Source organism: Melanaphis sacchari, unplaced genomic scaffold, assembly GCF_002803265.2.
Source record: "Melanaphis sacchari strain LSU unplaced genomic scaffold, SCAv2.0 Contig19_pilon_pilon, whole genome shotgun sequence".
NCBI lineage: Eukaryota > Metazoa > Arthropoda > Insecta > Hemiptera > Aphididae > Melanaphis > Melanaphis sacchari.
The window spans coordinates 316,080-334,008 of NW_020270975.1; the positions used below are offsets into that span (position 1 = coordinate 316,080).

General features: G+C 29.4%; 2 protein-coding genes across 2 annotated transcripts; one reads left to right on the forward strand and one right to left on the reverse strand.

Moving 5' to 3' along the window:
- Window positions 1-218: 218 nt before the first annotated feature.
- Window positions 219-4,069, forward strand: LOC112592996 (MAP kinase-interacting serine/threonine-protein kinase 1-like). Its single transcript, XM_025337184.1, has 5 exons — window positions 219-1,170; window positions 1,266-1,376; window positions 2,646-3,002; window positions 3,074-3,429; window positions 3,495-4,069. The coding sequence occupies exons 1-5, from the start codon at window positions 1,116-1,118 to the stop codon at window positions 3,960-3,962; spliced, it is 1,347 nt and encodes a 448-aa protein (XP_025192969.1). The 5' UTR covers window positions 219-1,115; the 3' UTR covers window positions 3,963-4,069.
- A 1,339-nt stretch (window positions 4,070-5,408) lies between these two features.
- On the reverse strand, window positions 5,409-7,865 carry LOC112592913 (zinc finger MYM-type protein 1-like). Its single transcript, XM_025337075.1, has one exon. The coding sequence runs from the start codon at window positions 7,863-7,865 to the stop codon at window positions 5,409-5,411; it is 2,457 nt and encodes an 818-aa protein (XP_025192860.1).
- Window positions 7,866-17,929: the final 10,064 nt, after the last annotated feature.

Genomic DNA, 17,929 nt, shown 5'->3' on the forward strand with positions numbered 1-17,929 from the left:
AACACAATAAAAGCGGCGGCGGCGGCGGCGATGACGACCAGACGACCGCCACCACTACCACCACAACCTCCGCCACCGCTGCCACCACCGCGACGTCGAGCGTTTCGTTTCCGTACGACACAGCATACGCGCGCGGCCGGTGTGTACGCCGCCTAAATAAAACGTGCCTCCGCTGCGGCGGGACGCGCGGTGTCCTGTATAAAAGGGGACGCGACGGTCGGCCGCGCTGGTAGTGTCGTCGTGCGCCGGTTTCCATCAACACTGCATAACCAGCGGTTAGCGTGTTTCGGTGTGTATGACGTGTCTGTGTGTGTATATGTGTGTGTGTGTGCGAGAAAGCGAACAACAACAACAACACCACCAGCAGGCCGGTCCGCCGTTACCTTGTGGCGTGTTCAGTTCAGCCAGTCACTAGTCAGTCAGTCGAGAGTCGCGTTCGAGACCGTTTCGTTGCCGACCCAAAACGTTCGTCGCGTTCGCATTTGCATGCCTTGTGGTGTGTAGTACAGCAACAGAAGACGAATTATATAATAAGACTTGGCGCAACCGTTATTGCTGTGCTCCTGTAGTGTACCGTCGGAATCGTGTGTCTTGTGTAGCCGAGAACCGTGTGCGACCGTAACAACGCTCCCGGGATCGAATGAAATAATAATAATAATAATAATATTTGTACCGTCGGTCGTTCAAAAGTATTACCACGTCGTCCTACACGTCCCGGTTTTTGTAAATTATTCGTTATTTATTTAGTATTTCTATATAATTATCTTTCGCCCTGTATTAATACCGAGTGAAAACCCGCTGATAATTCGGGAGAAAAAAAAAAAGAAGAAAGAAACGAGTCGATAAAAGATATTATATTTATAGTCATATTGTTATACGGGCGAAGAAGCGTAATATTGTACAACCAATTAATTTTTGATATTACGTTCGTCGACAGATAATTATTAAGTGCTGTGATATTGTTTTTTTTTTAAGTTTAAATTAAATATTTATTCGTTATTAAATTATTTCGTGATTGCGCCGTTTATTAACGAACGTGTACACGTCGTGTTCCACTATTCACTCCCATAAGTATTATCCACTGATTTTCTCGCGCAACGCCGTCATCAACCACAATGGTCGAGAGTACTATTGAAGAAGAAACCCCCGGACAAACCGAGAGCACCCAAAGTAAGTATATTTAGCTCCTCAGAATCGCCAAGTATAGGAAGACAATTTTTGTATTAAGATTTAATTCTAATGAGCATTCCAATTTTGATTGACAGATGTCCCTGTTGAAAGAAAGAATGAATCGCTGTCGTTGAGAAAAGAAGAGGCACGCAACAAGCGTAAGAAGAAGAAGATCACTAACAGCCTTGTGACATCTTGTTTCCAAGGTATGTATGCTCTATGAGATGTAGGTATATATTATTCATTATGATTTAAAATATAAAACAATACTGATTTGTTATATTTTAATTAATTTGCTTGAAATGATGATTATTTGGCCGATGACTATTTGTAGGTCATTCTCTTTTAATAGTTTTTGTTACTGTTAATAAAACGACTGTACTTTTGCCAAAATGTTAACATGCAATGACTTGGTCAACCAGTGACCAACAGAAATAAGTTGCTGAGTTTGATATTTCATGAATATACCTCATGTTTCATTTTCCATTATTTTTATTAACGTTTAATACTACCTATTTAATATTTTGCTTTTATTAAAATTTCATACAAATTAATAAACTATTAAAAATGTAATTGAAAAAATACTGAAGGTTAAAATGTCATTGAAATGTTATTATTTCATACACTATTACACTATTATTTTCTTAAATTTAATACATTTTATAGTTACTCCAGGAATAAAATAATTATTTATCTTAATCATATTGGATAGTAAATTTTTTTTAGATAAATGAACAATAACTTAGTTATATACATAAATTATTAAATCTAAAGACCTATGTTTTCTTCTGAATTTAATCTCTAGTTAATGTGAATTTAGTTATAAGTAGTAAGTACTTAATAATTTAATGATGAAATATTGCAATATATTCTTATCATATTATAATTTAAGTTTATGACAAGTAAATTCAAATTTTAATTGGTTCTAAACAACATAGAAATTTATATGATATAAACATTTTTAACTCACAATATTTATATCAAATATGTTATTTATAAATAAAGAATTCAAAAACTAAAATTGTTTGAGCTTAAAATATAAGTATTTGATACAATATTTTTTACGTATGAAATTCACTTTCATAGATACCTATTACCCACATGTTAGTAATTAAATTATTATTTTTAACTATTAGATTAAAAAGATAAAGTTAACCATGATATATTTATAAACATTATCAGTTATTAATTATATATTAAGTATGAACAATTTTATTTATTGATAAATGCATATGTTTTATAATATGATCAACATTTCAGAGTATGCATAAAATATTTAATCAAATAGGTATTCAAATGTATAGATTAATCTATAAATTAATAAAGAATACATTTTCAATTGTGTTTAGTATTTAATTCTTGTAATATAGTTATTGTCAATTAACAATTCGTTTTTTTCCCAGATCATATAATTTATTAAATATTGTTTGTTCATTAGATAATTATTAATAATATATTATATTTTACTTATTTAGATGCATATAAATTGACTGGTGAAGTGTTGGGTCAAGGTGCTTATGCTTCTGTTCAAACGTGTGTAAGTGTGTTAACTGGCTTAGAATTTGCTGTTAAAGTCATTGACAAAATTGCCGAACATGCTCGAGCTCGTGTATTCCGGGAAGTTGAAACATTTTACCATTGCCAAGGCCACCCAAATATCATTCAAATGCTTGAATTCTTTGAAGCTGATGACAAATTTTACATGGTGTTTGAAAAGGTTGTAGGTGGACAACTGCTTGATAGAATACAACAACGAAAGAGATTTACAGAATGTGAAGCTAGTCTTATTGTCAAAGATTTGGCAAGTGCATTAAATTTCTTACATCAAAAAGGTACTTTATTCAACAAAAAATGTTGTTTGATTTTCTGAAATATAATTAAATATAATGTTTTGATTATATAGGCATAGCTCATCGTGATTTGAAACCTGAAAATATCCTTTGTGTCGATCCAGTTGCATTAACTCCTGTTAAGTTATGTGATTTTGATCTTGGATCCGGTATCAAGTTAAATCCAGTTGATGGCAGTGCAACACCACAATTATTAACTCCAGTAGGAAGTGCTGATTTCATGGCTCCTGAAGTGGTAGATGCATTTGTTGGTAGTCCAGACTCTAATTACCATTATTATGATAAGCGTTGTGACTTGTGGTCACTTGGAGTAGTGGCGTACATACTTCTTTGTGGCTATCCGCCATTTTATGGAAATTGTGGCTCCAATTGTGGATGGGAATCAGGAAATGCTTGCCCAGAATGTCAAGTAAGACAAGACAATCATAGAATAATAATTAAAATCAAGTTTTTAATGGTGAATGTTTATTTTAGGGTTTGCTTTTTATCAGCATTCACGAGGGTCGTTACGAATTTCCAGACCGTGAGTGGGCAGACATTTCAAATGAAGCCAAAGATTTGATCAGTAAATTGCTGGTTAAAGAAGCTAGCGCTCGTCCAAGTGCTGCTGAAGTCTTAAATCATCCATGGGTGTTTAGACAACAACAAGAAAAACCCAAAGATCATGAACTGAATACACCATGTGTTATTAGACGTAACAATAGTGCTCGTGCCCTATCTACATTTGCAGAGTCTGCTATGTCGGCTAATCGAGTGTTCCTGCAGCATTTCAGTTTGTTTTCATCAACTGATGTACCTCTTGCTGCTGCTAAAAGACTTTCACCGCCATCGCATTCCATGATTGTTCAGCGTAGGTCACTTGGAAAACCACAATGTTCCAATGAAACTTCTGGTAACCGAGCTCCTGCTCAATTACCAATCATTGCATCTCCTAGCGGCTAGAGTTTAACAGGCCTCCTCCATTTATTACCTCCTCTTTTTTATACTAATTAAAGTTATTAGAAAACAAAAATTTGGAAATAATTTAAATACAAAATATAAATTGACAATTTTTTTTTTTTTTTTTAACTGAATAGTCATGTATCTAGTTTTTTTATAAAGACTAAAATATGCAATAAATATTTTAAGATAACAACTTAATGTTTATGTTATAACATAATATTAATAAATACAGACTTATTTTTGTACTTTGAAAAAAAAGCTCATAGTCTTCAAAAAAAAAAAAGTAATAATTAAATTTGTGATAATTCCAATGTTTGGCAACACGTTTTTTTATTATGGTGCCATTAATATGTAAACTTTTGGGTATGGTTAACAAAATCAATAAGTTTGTTATTTTTTTTTTTTTCTTATAGAAAACCAACAAGGTACCTATATTAATATATTATATAATTAGACATAGGTTAGTCCGCAAAATATGCGAACATTTACACCAAAACTAATGTCTTTTTTAGAATATAGCTCATCAGGTGCCATTTGTTTTTTTTTTTTTTTTTGTTAGTAATGGTATAGAGAAAAAAAAGGCTGTCATGCATAGAGTTAAGTTAAAAACTTTTGTGTATTTTTTTATGAGAAGTATGGAATGTTTTTTAAGTAAATTATTTATACAAGCAATGCACGTTACAAACTATTGTTAATTTAAAAAAAATGATTTTTTTTTAATATTGTGAAATAAGAAAAAAATATTTTTGAAAACATTTTTACATAAAAGCAAAATTGATTTTTAAGTAATTTATATACATAAATGTTTCATTGTGATAATATTGAATTTAAATATATGTCAGCAGTTTTTGTTAAAAATAAGATATAAACTAAACCATTATAATTCCAAAATTGAAAAAGTGAAAATTAAACAATTTACAATTTAATTTGCCATGTCTTGACTATTACTATTAAATCAAGTATTGTCCTTTTAGCCTTTTGCTAATTCTTTACTCATTGATCAATTATTAAATAGTTTCAGTTAGTGTTGTGTTGAACATTAATATTTCAATCACCTTGTGATTGTATACAATTTGAAGAGATATAACTGAATAACTAAATTGTTTTATTAATATATTAGTACACACATATTATAAGAAAAACAATTATTCTGAGAATGTATTTTGATTTATTTAATTAAACAATGGGTAACATACGTTTAATTAAATGTAAGATTATATAAATGATAAAGTGATCAAGTAAGCAGGGCCGGATTTAGAACAAGTGCCGCCCTAGGCCATTTTAAATATGCCGCCCCTATCCCAAGAAAAAAAAAAAATGATGTTATTATTTCCAATAAATTTATTTCAATTTTAAATAAATTAGGTCAATAGTCATTATAAACAAAACAAATAATTCTAAATTCTAAATAGCAGTGTAAATGTTTAAATCTTATACCTATGTTATCTATAACATTTTACGACGAACTTTTTTAGTCGCGAAATCGTCGATAATATCATCATAATTTATACTTCGAAGCATCTCAGATTCTATATGTAGTATTGATGTCGCATTTAATCTATCTGACTCCAAAGTTGAACGAAGATGCGATTTTACTCTTTTTAATGCTGAAAATGACCGCTCTGCTGTACAATTTGTTGCAAACGTGCACAAATACATACGTAACGCTGTTGTGACGTTTGGGTAAATATCTATTAATTCATCTGTATACAACATCTGACAAAGTTCTTGAGCGCTTCTTTTTTTGTCCGATTTAAAAAAAAGATGATCACGCAAATGAAGACATTCATTTGTAAATGATTCTTCAATATCATTAGGATATTGTTCTATAAGTGCCCTAGTTTTTTTAAAAATAATTTCCTCGTCAAAACTACATATATTCGTAAGAAAATCAAACTTGACACATAAATCTTTATACGAACTGCCACGTCTTACAAGTTCAGCTTTCAATTTATCCAATATAACGAAGAATACATTTATTCTGAAATCTTCCTTGCCTGTTTCTGTTATCACTTCATTCATTGTTTCGTCGAATTGACGTTTTCTTTTAACAGTTCTCCGCTTGTCTTTTTTATACTGTATTTCACCGCATATTTGTATAGCTTTTCTTTCATATTCTTCAAAATTATTTCTAATTCTAGATATATACTGCTCTAAAGATCCATATAATTCAACGACCATTCCTAATTCAATATTAACTGATTGAAGTTTTTTATTAACTATATGAAACCTTTCTAATACTTCGTTCCAAAAAACAGCCATAAAGCACATTTCTATAGTATTTAAAGGTTTCAAAAGAACCAAAGCGTCAAATTTTGTTACAGGTTTTTCATTGGCATCGTCAATAATAGCCTGTAAAGCGTTTTTAATTTCACTCCAAGAAGTATATAAAGATTTACCCGCTTCGTATCTTGCTGACCATCGGGTTTGAGACAAACTTTTTACACACTTGGCCTTTTTTAAATAAAATAGTAAAATTTCCCAACGATGGGTAGATGCTGTGAAAAAGTTATATAATTCTTGTAGATACCTAAAATATGTTGTCGATTTTTCACAGCAATCCACGGCAGATATCCCCACAAGGTTTAGGGAATGTGCTGAGCAAGGAACATAAATGGCAAGCGGAATGACTTCTTTAATTCTGGCTTGAAGGCCAGTGTATTTACCAGCCATGTTACTGGCATTATCATATGATTGCCCGCGGCAATTTTTAAAATCCAAATTATATTGATTAAGTGTATCAAAAACTGCATCAGCAAGTTGTTCAGATTTATGCCCAGTATTGGCAATAAACTTTAAAAATCGTTCTATAGGAGTACCATCTTTTGAAAGGTATCTTATGATAAAAGACAACTGATCAACATGGGATACGTCGGGCGTCGAATCAACGCTTATCGAAAAATACTTTGAAACTTTGACTTCTTCAACTATTTGTTTTGTAATTTGTTCTGCCATAATTTGTATAAACTCTCCGTATGTCTGTGAAGATAGATACGATGTATTACCACTACCGATTTTACCGTAATGGCGAATATGTTCTAATAGAAAGGGGTCAAATTCTGCTAAAAGTTCTAATGTCATAATAAAATTACCACTATGATACGACCCAAATTTTTCTTCACTGCCTCTCAGTGGTAACCCTCGAATTACTAAAGAACGTACAGTAGCAACTATTCTTTTTAAAATATTTCGCCAATAATTGGTTTCTTGTTCTAATTGCAAAACAATTTCTTGGTTTATTTTACCTGCAGTTTTTCCCCTTTCAATTAATGCAACTGTTGAAGTTTTATGAGGGATAGAATTTTCGTGCTCGTTTAATTTTCGTACAGCATTTTTCCAATCATTAAAACCAATAGTTACTAATGTTGATAAATGTGTACTTCCAAAGAGTCGACATGGTGCACAAAACACTGAACCAGTAGATTTCGAAAACACTAACCATGGTCGTGACTGTACTTCACCATTTATACGTGTTCTAACAAATAATGATTTATTTAAAAATCTATTTTTGTCAGGATACTCACGTTTAGAACATGTAAAATCATCATTTAAATTTTGATTTATTCCGTGTTTTGCCACATAATCGCGAGTTACATCATTAATAATCCATTTAGCCGGATCATTATTATCAATATAAAGTGTATCTGAATCCACATTTAAAGTAGAAGTTGTTAAGTTATTAATTACAAAATTCGATTCGCACTTAGTCATTTCTTTGTCGTCAATCGTTTTTAAATCATGTTGTTGATCATTATCAGGTGCATTCAAAGAAGACGGTGTAGTAGGTTTAAAGAAAGTACTTAGTTTAGGTATTTTATTTAGAACTTTAATCTCTTTATATTCTTTATCTTTGGCTCGCTTTTTATACTCTGAACCACTAAAACGTTTACGACCGTCACTCATGTTGAAAAAATGTTAATTGCTGTAAATTTAATACGTGAATTATTAATTATTAAATATTATATTGTGTTGTCGTAATATGCACTGCCCGACAATGACGAACAATAAACTGAAATGAAGTGTGGTCGTGTGTGATGTGGATACACAATATCTCTCGTCAATTTCTATATATATAATATTATTATCGTAATTACTTTTAGGAACAACTCATATTATATACCTAGGTATCTTATCTTTATAATTCACATTACAAGAAAATTGATTTCGTGTTATTGATATTTTAAGTGTCATGCACTCGTATATTTTACACACAGATATCTATACTACTAATATACTAATATATATTTCTGTCTTCTATATAAAAATCTGTGATTTTATATTACGATTACGATAAATACGATAGCTTATTAAGACGCAGGCCACAGAATTAACCAATGTGTCAAATTCATGGATTTACTTTTATGTTTTTTAAATACTTATATCAAATATTATATAATATTAATTTACGCAGACACGCAGTTACATAAATGCATAAAATATTCATATAATTTTTTTTTTATTTCTTACAAAATTTGCCGCCCCAAAAAAATTGCCGCCCTAGGCCCGGGCCTCACGGGCCTAGGCGTAAATACGGCCCTGCAAGTAAGTAGTTTGAGTATGAGCTAACAAAATACATTTACATATATTAATCGCAATACCTTAAGTAATAGTTAAAAATGTACTGAAAATATAACAGTTTGAACTATACTAAAACACTCAGGAAAAATGTAAAAATACCATTAACTAAATAAGATACAATTAATAACTGAAAAAATAATATCAATATCAATATTGTTAAAAAATTTATTTTCTATAGATTTCATTGTCATTATTTTTAAACTAATCATGGTTATTGTTTAACATTTCCTAGATATTTTTCAATTTATAATATTTTATTCTTTCAATGGATTAACAATTTTTCTCAAATTTTTTGTTTTGTTTGGATATTGATAAAAAAAATTTTCTAAGGCAAATTATAAAAATATTAAATAATTATATTTCTGAGTCATACTCTCTTATTTATTCAATATACCTTTGAATAAAATAATCAATACAAGCCCACAAGGATAATATTTGCAATTTGTTACATTAAATATTAATTTTAAATTATTGCTTGACTATCCTTCCCGCTCAAGTATTCTGTGCAGACAAACGGTAGAACATTTTACAAGTTAAAAAAGCTGTACCTACCTAATTCGATATTTAATGTTTGTGCATACAGTTAAAATCATTCTTCAAAATTTCCTGTTGTATACAGCACAAGATTGAACTTAAGTCTTTCAATTAAAAAAATAATAATTATCTATCGGATACTTACTGTTTACTTTCATAAATACCTATTAAAAATCAGTGCACTGTTATTAATATTTTAATTTAATGAAAACATTTTAATATTTTACATACTTGATAAAAATCCTCTTCAGATTTCAGGATAGTCTAAGATAGTAAGTAGTTACCAATGTTCCTTGTGGTTTTGCAGATTTAAATCGTTTGCACTTTGCGGTCATTATGAAAACAAAAACAGTATTCAATATGCAAAAAAAAATTAAATGTTTTACGAATTAATAATCATATATTATTTTGCAGTAATGTTGAATAATGAATAAGTTATCAACATAAAATTACTTCCAACCGAGATGACGTACATTTTTGATTTATTAATAATTTTTTTGATAAAATCAATTCCGTTCTCTATACATTTTTACCTCTCACAATAAGTTTTTTTTTTTTTTTGAAACATAAATATTTCAATTACTGAAGAATATTTGTGTATTCAGAATTTATTTCAAAATTATACAGCCTGAAAAAATACAATTCTGCTTTATAATTTATGTTCTAATTACTATTGTCTATTCTATCGGAACAAATGCACTTTAAACCAGGCTCATTTTTATTATTATTTGTATTATTGATTTATTTTTATGACGATTTTTAAGTTCCGTTAAAAAACAAGACGATTTAATTTAACATCTGGAGTTTAATTTTCTTTTATCAGTTTGAAAGAAAACTTCCAAAACATTTTGTAATTAAAAATATGTAACATTTGCAATTATAATAGTTAATGCCAGTGACATGAATAAGGGAAGGGAGGTTAAAAATTATTTTTACCTCTCCTTTGTTTTTTTTTTTTTTTTAATGGCCTATCTATTATATTTATAGTAGAGTAATTATTACGTACTAGATGATATCTCCTTTCCCCGCAAAATCAAAATTAAATGGAGCGGCAAGAAATATGAATATTTCGGGATCTAAAACTAACCAAGAAAAAATTGAAATTTTCGAAATCTTTTTTTTACAAATAAAATGAAAGTCGCGGCCAAGAACATTCAAATTTAGTTTTTAAATTCGCAAGACACTCTTTCCCCCCTGAAAATCATTAAAATTACATAAAGTAGACAGTAATACATATTTCCAATCTTATAAATAATTAATAATTTCGAAAGTAATGTATGCTACCATATTATATATTACTATATATCTATATACGTTAAGTGTTAACTTCACAGGACACATACAATGTATAAAAACCCTTATTAAATGTGGGAAACTCCTATTTATACATTATATTATAATTTATAGTAAACTTGTGTCATGTGTGTATAATCACTTATCAGAAAATCGTTATTCAGAAGTTATTCAAAAAAAAAAAAAAAAAACACTGTTTACGTACGAAACGTTTGCACAAAACATTTAGTCATTAGCAAATTAACCCTTAAAAGATACGTGGTCTAGTCTTACATAAAAAATTGTCAAACCCCAAACATGTATTTCTCTCGGACTACGGCGCTGAAATACATTTTATAAGTCATCGGTGGCAAAATAATCTGCGATAGAGTAACAAAAACGATAAATAACTTTGAATACTATATCTATTCAATATAATTATGATGGTAATAATACAATTTATATAAATAAATGCATCACGAACAAGTAGTTCGTGTGCTTATGTATGTATGACACAGGGACGGATCTGAGGTGCGTAGGGGCCCAGCCCAGCCCCCCCCACTATTATTTGTCAATTTTTTTTTATAATTCTACAGATCTTGATATTACTACTTATATTTAAAATCACGTATACATCTGATAGGTAATACAATATACTATTAATAATAGTATATTATACAAGGTGGATGTATATCGGGAAAAGCGAAAATGTAAATAGACGTTTAGATTTTATTATTTAGTTTATAAATATTATATTATATTAAATAATCGTTCATTTATTTATTACAATGATTACCTATATCTACTATTATGGCAAAAATTTTAAATTATGAATTAAGTACCTAGGTATAAAAAAATTGTTTGAGCTCCCCACCCTAGATGAATATAAAACAAAATCATAATAGTTTTTATACATCATTAGGTGGTGTTTGTAGGGATGGGGGGGGAAGTGCCTTTCTCAAGTTTTGAATATTATAAGTCTCAAACGTCATAACAGCTCTCTTTAAATATAGTGGATTTCAGACTTCTGAAAGGATCGGCGTATCGCGTTTTGTGATATAAAAGTTTAAAAAAAAAAAAATTATTACCGTGTTCGATTTCAACCGTAAACGGCAAGGCCATCTAGCAACTGAAATAAGCGGCAGCCAACCACAGGTAACCGATTCATTCGCTCACGATAAAGAAAATGAGTTCGTATAGATGGCGTTACCGTTTTAAGACGCACCCGGAAATACAGACTGAAAATTTTGTCAGTTCTAATTACGCGCGGATAACATTAATTAAGAATGCACGACCTACAAGACATTTATAGACGATACATCATGTCTTCCTTTATAATAATAATAATAATAATATGTTCGTGAACGTGACACTCGAATTATCAACAAATTGCAATCGGTGGCCCAGTTGTAATCTCAGCAGGTAAGGAATTTTGTTTCGCCGCTTCAAAGTCCCCAAAATACAAAAAAATCGATTTTAGCGTTATGATAGAAAAGCATTATGACATAAAAAATAAAATAAACGCGTTTATCGATTTTTCTATTGAAATAGGTTTTACGGTTATTATTAAATGCAGGTACACCGTACAAAACGGTTTCGATCAAATGCGTTTTCATCAGTTTCTATTATTATACACGGCTGGTTTTTATTTTGTCTATTTATAAAAAGTAAAAACACAAAATCTAGTCGAGTTTATTTGATAAAATAACTAATAATTGTACAATGCGACGTTTGATACAGTGTTTACATTCAGTCGTTTGCCCGTGAACATTTTCGTTCGATTATCGTAGTTTGTCGTTGCGGATAAATAATAATACGTTACTAATAATAATCTGTACTCTGTCTGTAGTCATAATAATTATTGTTATCTGTGTATTTTTTACAAGTTATTTAAACATTTACTAATAAGTAATAATGTAATATTATGTAGAATCTCAGACTAAATGTGCTAATATACTTAATCTACGGTATAAAGTACATTGTGCTCATATTAAAATTATTAATTTTTTGTTTACATGATATTATAATGTATCATATTACGCTTATAATATTATGTAGTTTATTAAAAATTATGTAGAAGAGTGGTTCACCGTTATGAGTATTTTAAACTGTAATTCAATGAGATAAAATATAATATAAATTAAAAACCGATTTTGAGCGGAAACTGTCTGTCAGCCTATATAATTAATTAAATATTTTCACAATATGTTTATTGATAAGATTTTAAAAGACAATAAACTCATTAAAGCCATTTATTTAGCTATATTATTAAAATATTAATATTATAGTTGATAGATTTAATTTTTTCCAAAAACATTGCGTTTAAATGTTTAATATTCATTGATAGACCAAGAACACTATTCATGAAACAGATCATAGAAAACATAGGGAAAACCAATTATAAGGAACTAAAAGTAGCTGTAATGGACAGGTACAAGTGGAAAGCCATCGAAGTCATTTAACAAATCTGAAGATCGGAAAAAAAATAAAAAATAAGAATTTAGTAAAAGTATAATAATATATTTTATTTATATCGTATAATATTGTTGTTATTAACTTATGAGTTAATAATAGAATAATACCTTACTGTAAATACCGTAAAATGGAGTAAATAGGTTTATACTATTAATAAATAATATCTTAAAATTAATAACTACGTATTTTGAAAATAATATGATAACACATGGTCAAATCTATAATTATACATAGAAGTTTTAAATCCCATTCTAAACAATTAATAATTGTGATTGTATACTAGTTTATTACTAGCTAATAATTTTTAAATGACATTTGTAGAAAAAAATTGAAAATTTCTCAAGACCACAAACATCTCAAACGAGTCGGAATATTATTGAAAATTTTATCGTGAATAGAAAATTATAATATAAACGTTTAATAAGAATTACAAGTATCTATACGGTCGTTAAAGTTACATCAATACAAAATCAATTTTATCGAAAATTAGGTTTCCTATATTTTTTTGAAAATTGCTGGCATTTTTTATTCAAACCTCCCCAGAGTACAAACTAAATCTAATTTTCTATTCAAAATCACTTTAAATCACTTATTATATTCATCCAATAATTTAATCAATAACTAAATCACTTGTCACAATATTTAAGTCATTTAAAATCGTCTGTGCAACAATTTTAGGTGCTGGTTCGGTATGCGCTCTACAGATTTTGCCGTTCTACACTCGATTTACGTTTGGTACGGAAATATCTGCCTCGGTTTTATATATTATATGTTGGGTTTTTCTTTCGACTTATCTTATCTTTGATCATCTTTACCTTAAATTATATTATACTTACTGTACATTTTATTACAGTCGTTTTCTAGTGTTCACGAGTATCGTTATAAGTGTAATATTTTATTTTTATATAATAAAATATTTGGTGCTGATATATATGCTGAATAACTAATTTGTATACACTTATTTATATTTTATATTACTTTTATAATTATTTAACTAATTTTTATATATTTATATTCTATAATAATTTTATTATGACGTTTTTGAAAATTATGAAAATAAAATAATAACTAATTAAAATTGACCTGTAGAGCGCATACCGAACCAGAAACTTAATTGTAGAGCGCATACCGAATCAGCACCCAATTTTATATGTCTATGTTAATATCAATCTTCGGTTCACAACAAACCGTAAAATAGGCGTACGACCACGCTATAAAAGTTCAATTTAGTTTTTAGGTTGCCATTAAGATTAAACTATAGCTATAAAATGTGGATATTAGATAGTATTATCAACTCCCCATGTTTTATAGTCGCTTGTGTTAACACCATGACACAGTACTAAGTCCCAACGTAGGCCAATGTTACCCTACCGTATAGACTATAGACCGTATAGCATAGTGCGAGATTTACGTATAGACTAAAGCTTTGGACATTTTAAACACCTTCCGAATTAATCTTCCACGTTATAATTCCATTCGGTTTTATCTTTCATAAAATACCTGTCTTTTTATACATTGTAGCCAGTGCCCTGTGTACTGACAACCAACCAACGGATGACAATGTACCTTATAAAATGTTAATCGTGTACCATTATTATTACCTAAGGATTATAATATTATTTTAGGTTCATAAAATATAATATAATTCATAGTATTCAGGCCGGATTCCCTCAACTCGTGTAGGTACTTGTTATATTATATTATTATAATATTAAAGATTACAAACACGACATACTGAATACTGATACACTACAATATGTAGGAGGCTCGTCAATGGAGACTTTGAGACTGCGTCTCCTCTCAATAATAATAATAATAAAAAAAAAAAACAGTTACTCTCAAATAATTATTAATTAAAATTAAAAATGTATAGAATTAATATGTTCATTCGAATTGAAAGAATATTAAATCGTTATATTTGTTTATTATTATTGGAGGCCACAAAATCTAAAACCTATGATATAATATAGACTTGTAGTTATTTCGATAAAAATATTATTTTAGTAATTTCAACAACGGTCGCCGCCGTCACAGTGAAACTGCCGCCCGACGGTTACAATCATAACAAATTGTAATAATATAGCTGGTTGGTACGTTAGTGGCCAAAGAGAATAAGCCGCATATATATTATAATAAAACGCTATTGAAACTGAGTTCACGATTATAATATTTGCCGTGCCGATAAACCGTCGTTTATCGTTGTACGCTATCATAATTAATTACATTCATTATTTAATAATTATTATTATACACTTATACTTATCTGATATTTATTATTATCGACATTTCAAAACTTTTTTTTTTTTTTTTATAATTAAAATGTATTTACTACGTATTTACAATCTGTTATTTAAAACAATAAGTAATAGTTTACAAAAAAAATGTTGTCATAATAAGCACATGAATGATTTGTGGAGGGAGTTGTTCAGAAAAAAAAAAAAATGCAAATGTCATCAAAATCCTAGCTTCAGCAATAACGTATAAGCTTTAAGAGTACCTGTATTAGTAATAATATGGTCTGAATTATAATTGTGTTTTTAAAAACGCTTCTTTCCATACCTATGACGTGTAATATATAATATTATAACGACAAGCATATTATATTACATAGGCCAGCGGTTCTCAATCTTTTTAGTACCGCGACCCAAATTTCCTTCAAAAAATCTTGTCATGGGCCATAGGTATTTTAGGTTTTTGTACGTGCATAGAATCAGTGGCGCTTGTAATTAATTGACTTATGAAGACTGATTTTATTCTGGTCCTTACATCTTAAAACAAATAGTTACTACACGCTATTATTATATATGATCGCAATACCTGAACGTAGAAGTTGGCGCTACGTTAGTAGAATATCTGAACATACGCTTAAGCAGTGGTTTTCAACCTTTTTGGACTCACGACCCACTCTTTTAGGCCTTTATTTTTTGCGATCCACGTAAGCCTGATAAAAAAGAACAAATTTCTTATGTAGAATCATACCAGTGTAATATGAAACATACTTGATATCCATTATGATTATAATATAATAATATTATTATTATTTTTTTACCTTATATAATTTTATAAATCTAATTTTTATTTAAAAAAAAACTTGTCGCGACCCACCGGTTAAAGACCACTGCGCTAAAGTATGTTTTTTTGCAACTTTTGATTATTGCTTTTGTCAGTCATGTCCACGAATCATCTTATAATGAAATAGACAGTGGTGTTTTTATACTGCATATTCTTACATACTTTGAATAAAATTAATATCATTGCATACTCCGACTATAAAAACGCGAACATTTTTTCAAGAGTATGTTTCATATTTGTTGGCGTTTATAATATTAATTTGCATATTATTTTTGCATATTTTATAATTTTTTATTGCATATAAATCCTAGCCCTAATTATATGTATAATATAATATATTATACTAAATTATTTAATAAAATACATTTTATTTCAACGTTTTTTATTAATTTTCAGAAAGTATAGATAGGGCCCACACCTATTGTTATTAAAACCACACCATTTCAATAAAAAACTCAAATTAGGTATACTATACATTAATTACCTAACATGATTATCATTTTAATAAATTTAAAAATGCAATAAAATATCTATAATCAACGGACTATTAAAAATATTAGAATTATGAATATATTTTTAAAATTTGGAGGAGGTCCGAACTCCTAAGTTCGGTCTGGCGGCGAAATATCCGGGTTCGCTTTTTCAGAGCTAGAATCACAGTGTCATCTGCAAAGGTAGCCAGTAGGGTGTTGGTCGACGTGGGTATATCACTATATCAGATGTGAATATATTGTATAAGATAGGTGAGAGGTAACTACCTTAAGGAACTCCTGATTTTATCAGTTTAGTGTCAGAATGAGTTGGAGTGGCGTACTAAAAATGATTGGTTTGCGAGGTAAGATTTTAGAATTAAATAATAGGCAGCCGAGAGAAAAAGCTTCAGTTTGTATAAGAAGCCTTCGTGTCACACCCTGTCGAAGGCTTGGGCAATATCTAAAAAAACTCTGGGACAACACTGCTTGATTTCTAATAAAGTGGCAATTTCGTCCTACTTAAACTTACGAACAAAATATCAATTTAAACTTAACAGCCCAACTCCTCATTTATGGTTATAAATGATCGCAGATTACAAAATTGAATTAGTTTATAAAAAAATTAAATCATTATATCATTAAACAGTATAAATGCGCATGTATATACAATTATTTGGCTAATTAAGTATTAAGTATAAATAATTTTCCAATCAAAGGGTTATTCTTGTTAATTGTTGTATGAAATTAATGTTACAGAATTTTACAAGTCTCCCCAGAATAAGTGGAATATTTACTTACGAACCGCTACTGCTACAATATCATATACGAGTAACAGATCAATACATCGTTACGAGTGTTTAAAATCATAACAATTAGAGGTCGAGGTATTAATAAAGTAATAACAATAAATTATTGTTTGTATTAAATTTACAACAGAGGGTATTATGTATTTATATGTTTATCGTTATAATATAGTACTTTTCCTTTAGATAAGTAAAACATAATGATAATGCGTGTTCGCAACTACGCATTTCCAGTGCTGTGAAATTATGAGGTACAACCGTTCGCGTTGTTCTTTTGTAAAACATTCCTTTTTTATAAAATTTCGCTGCAAACAAAAATTCGATGTTTAAAATAAGAATGGAATACATTATAAAAACAGTTATGGTCTAAATAACAAACGATAAAAAAAAAAGTAGAACCTTAACACAAAGCTATAAACATCTACGTATAAGCTCGTTTTATGTCCATAACCGATAACTAAGAATAATGAATAAAATGTATTCACTATTATAGTCGTCTGCAGCAGCACCTCTGCACAATGCTGAAAAAAAATAAGAATAATCACAGTGTTCACGTGTGAAAACACGTTTTCACTCAATAAAAAATATATATATATTGATACATAACTCGAAAGTCGAAAGTACTCGTTTAATATTATCAACTAATAAGTTAGGTATACCATGACAATGTTTTAGGTGAATTTTACCTTGGAGTATTACCGGACGCGAATTTGTTTATAAGTTATAACGCATAAACGTAATCTCAACTGCAAACTGCAAG

What these genes read in the sequence shown, in the direction of transcription:
- LOC112592996 (XM_025337184.1), top strand. Translation starts at nt 1,116, where the DNA reads ATGGTCGAGAGTACTATTGAAGAAGAAACCCCCGGACAAACCGAGAGC. An exon ending in ACAAACCGAGAGCACCCAAA is followed by an intron (nt 1,171 to 1,265) that starts GTAAGTATATTT and finishes TTTGATTGACAG; the next exon opens with ATGTCCCTGTTGAAAGAAAG. An exon ending in TGTGACATCTTGTTTCCAAG is followed by an intron (nt 1,377 to 2,645) that starts GTATGTATGCTC and finishes TTACTTATTTAG; the next exon opens with ATGCATATAAATTGACTGGT.
- LOC112592913 (XM_025337075.1), bottom strand. Translation starts at nt 7,865, where the DNA reads ATGAGTGACGGTCGTAAACGTTTTAGTGGTTCAGAGTATAAAAAGCGA.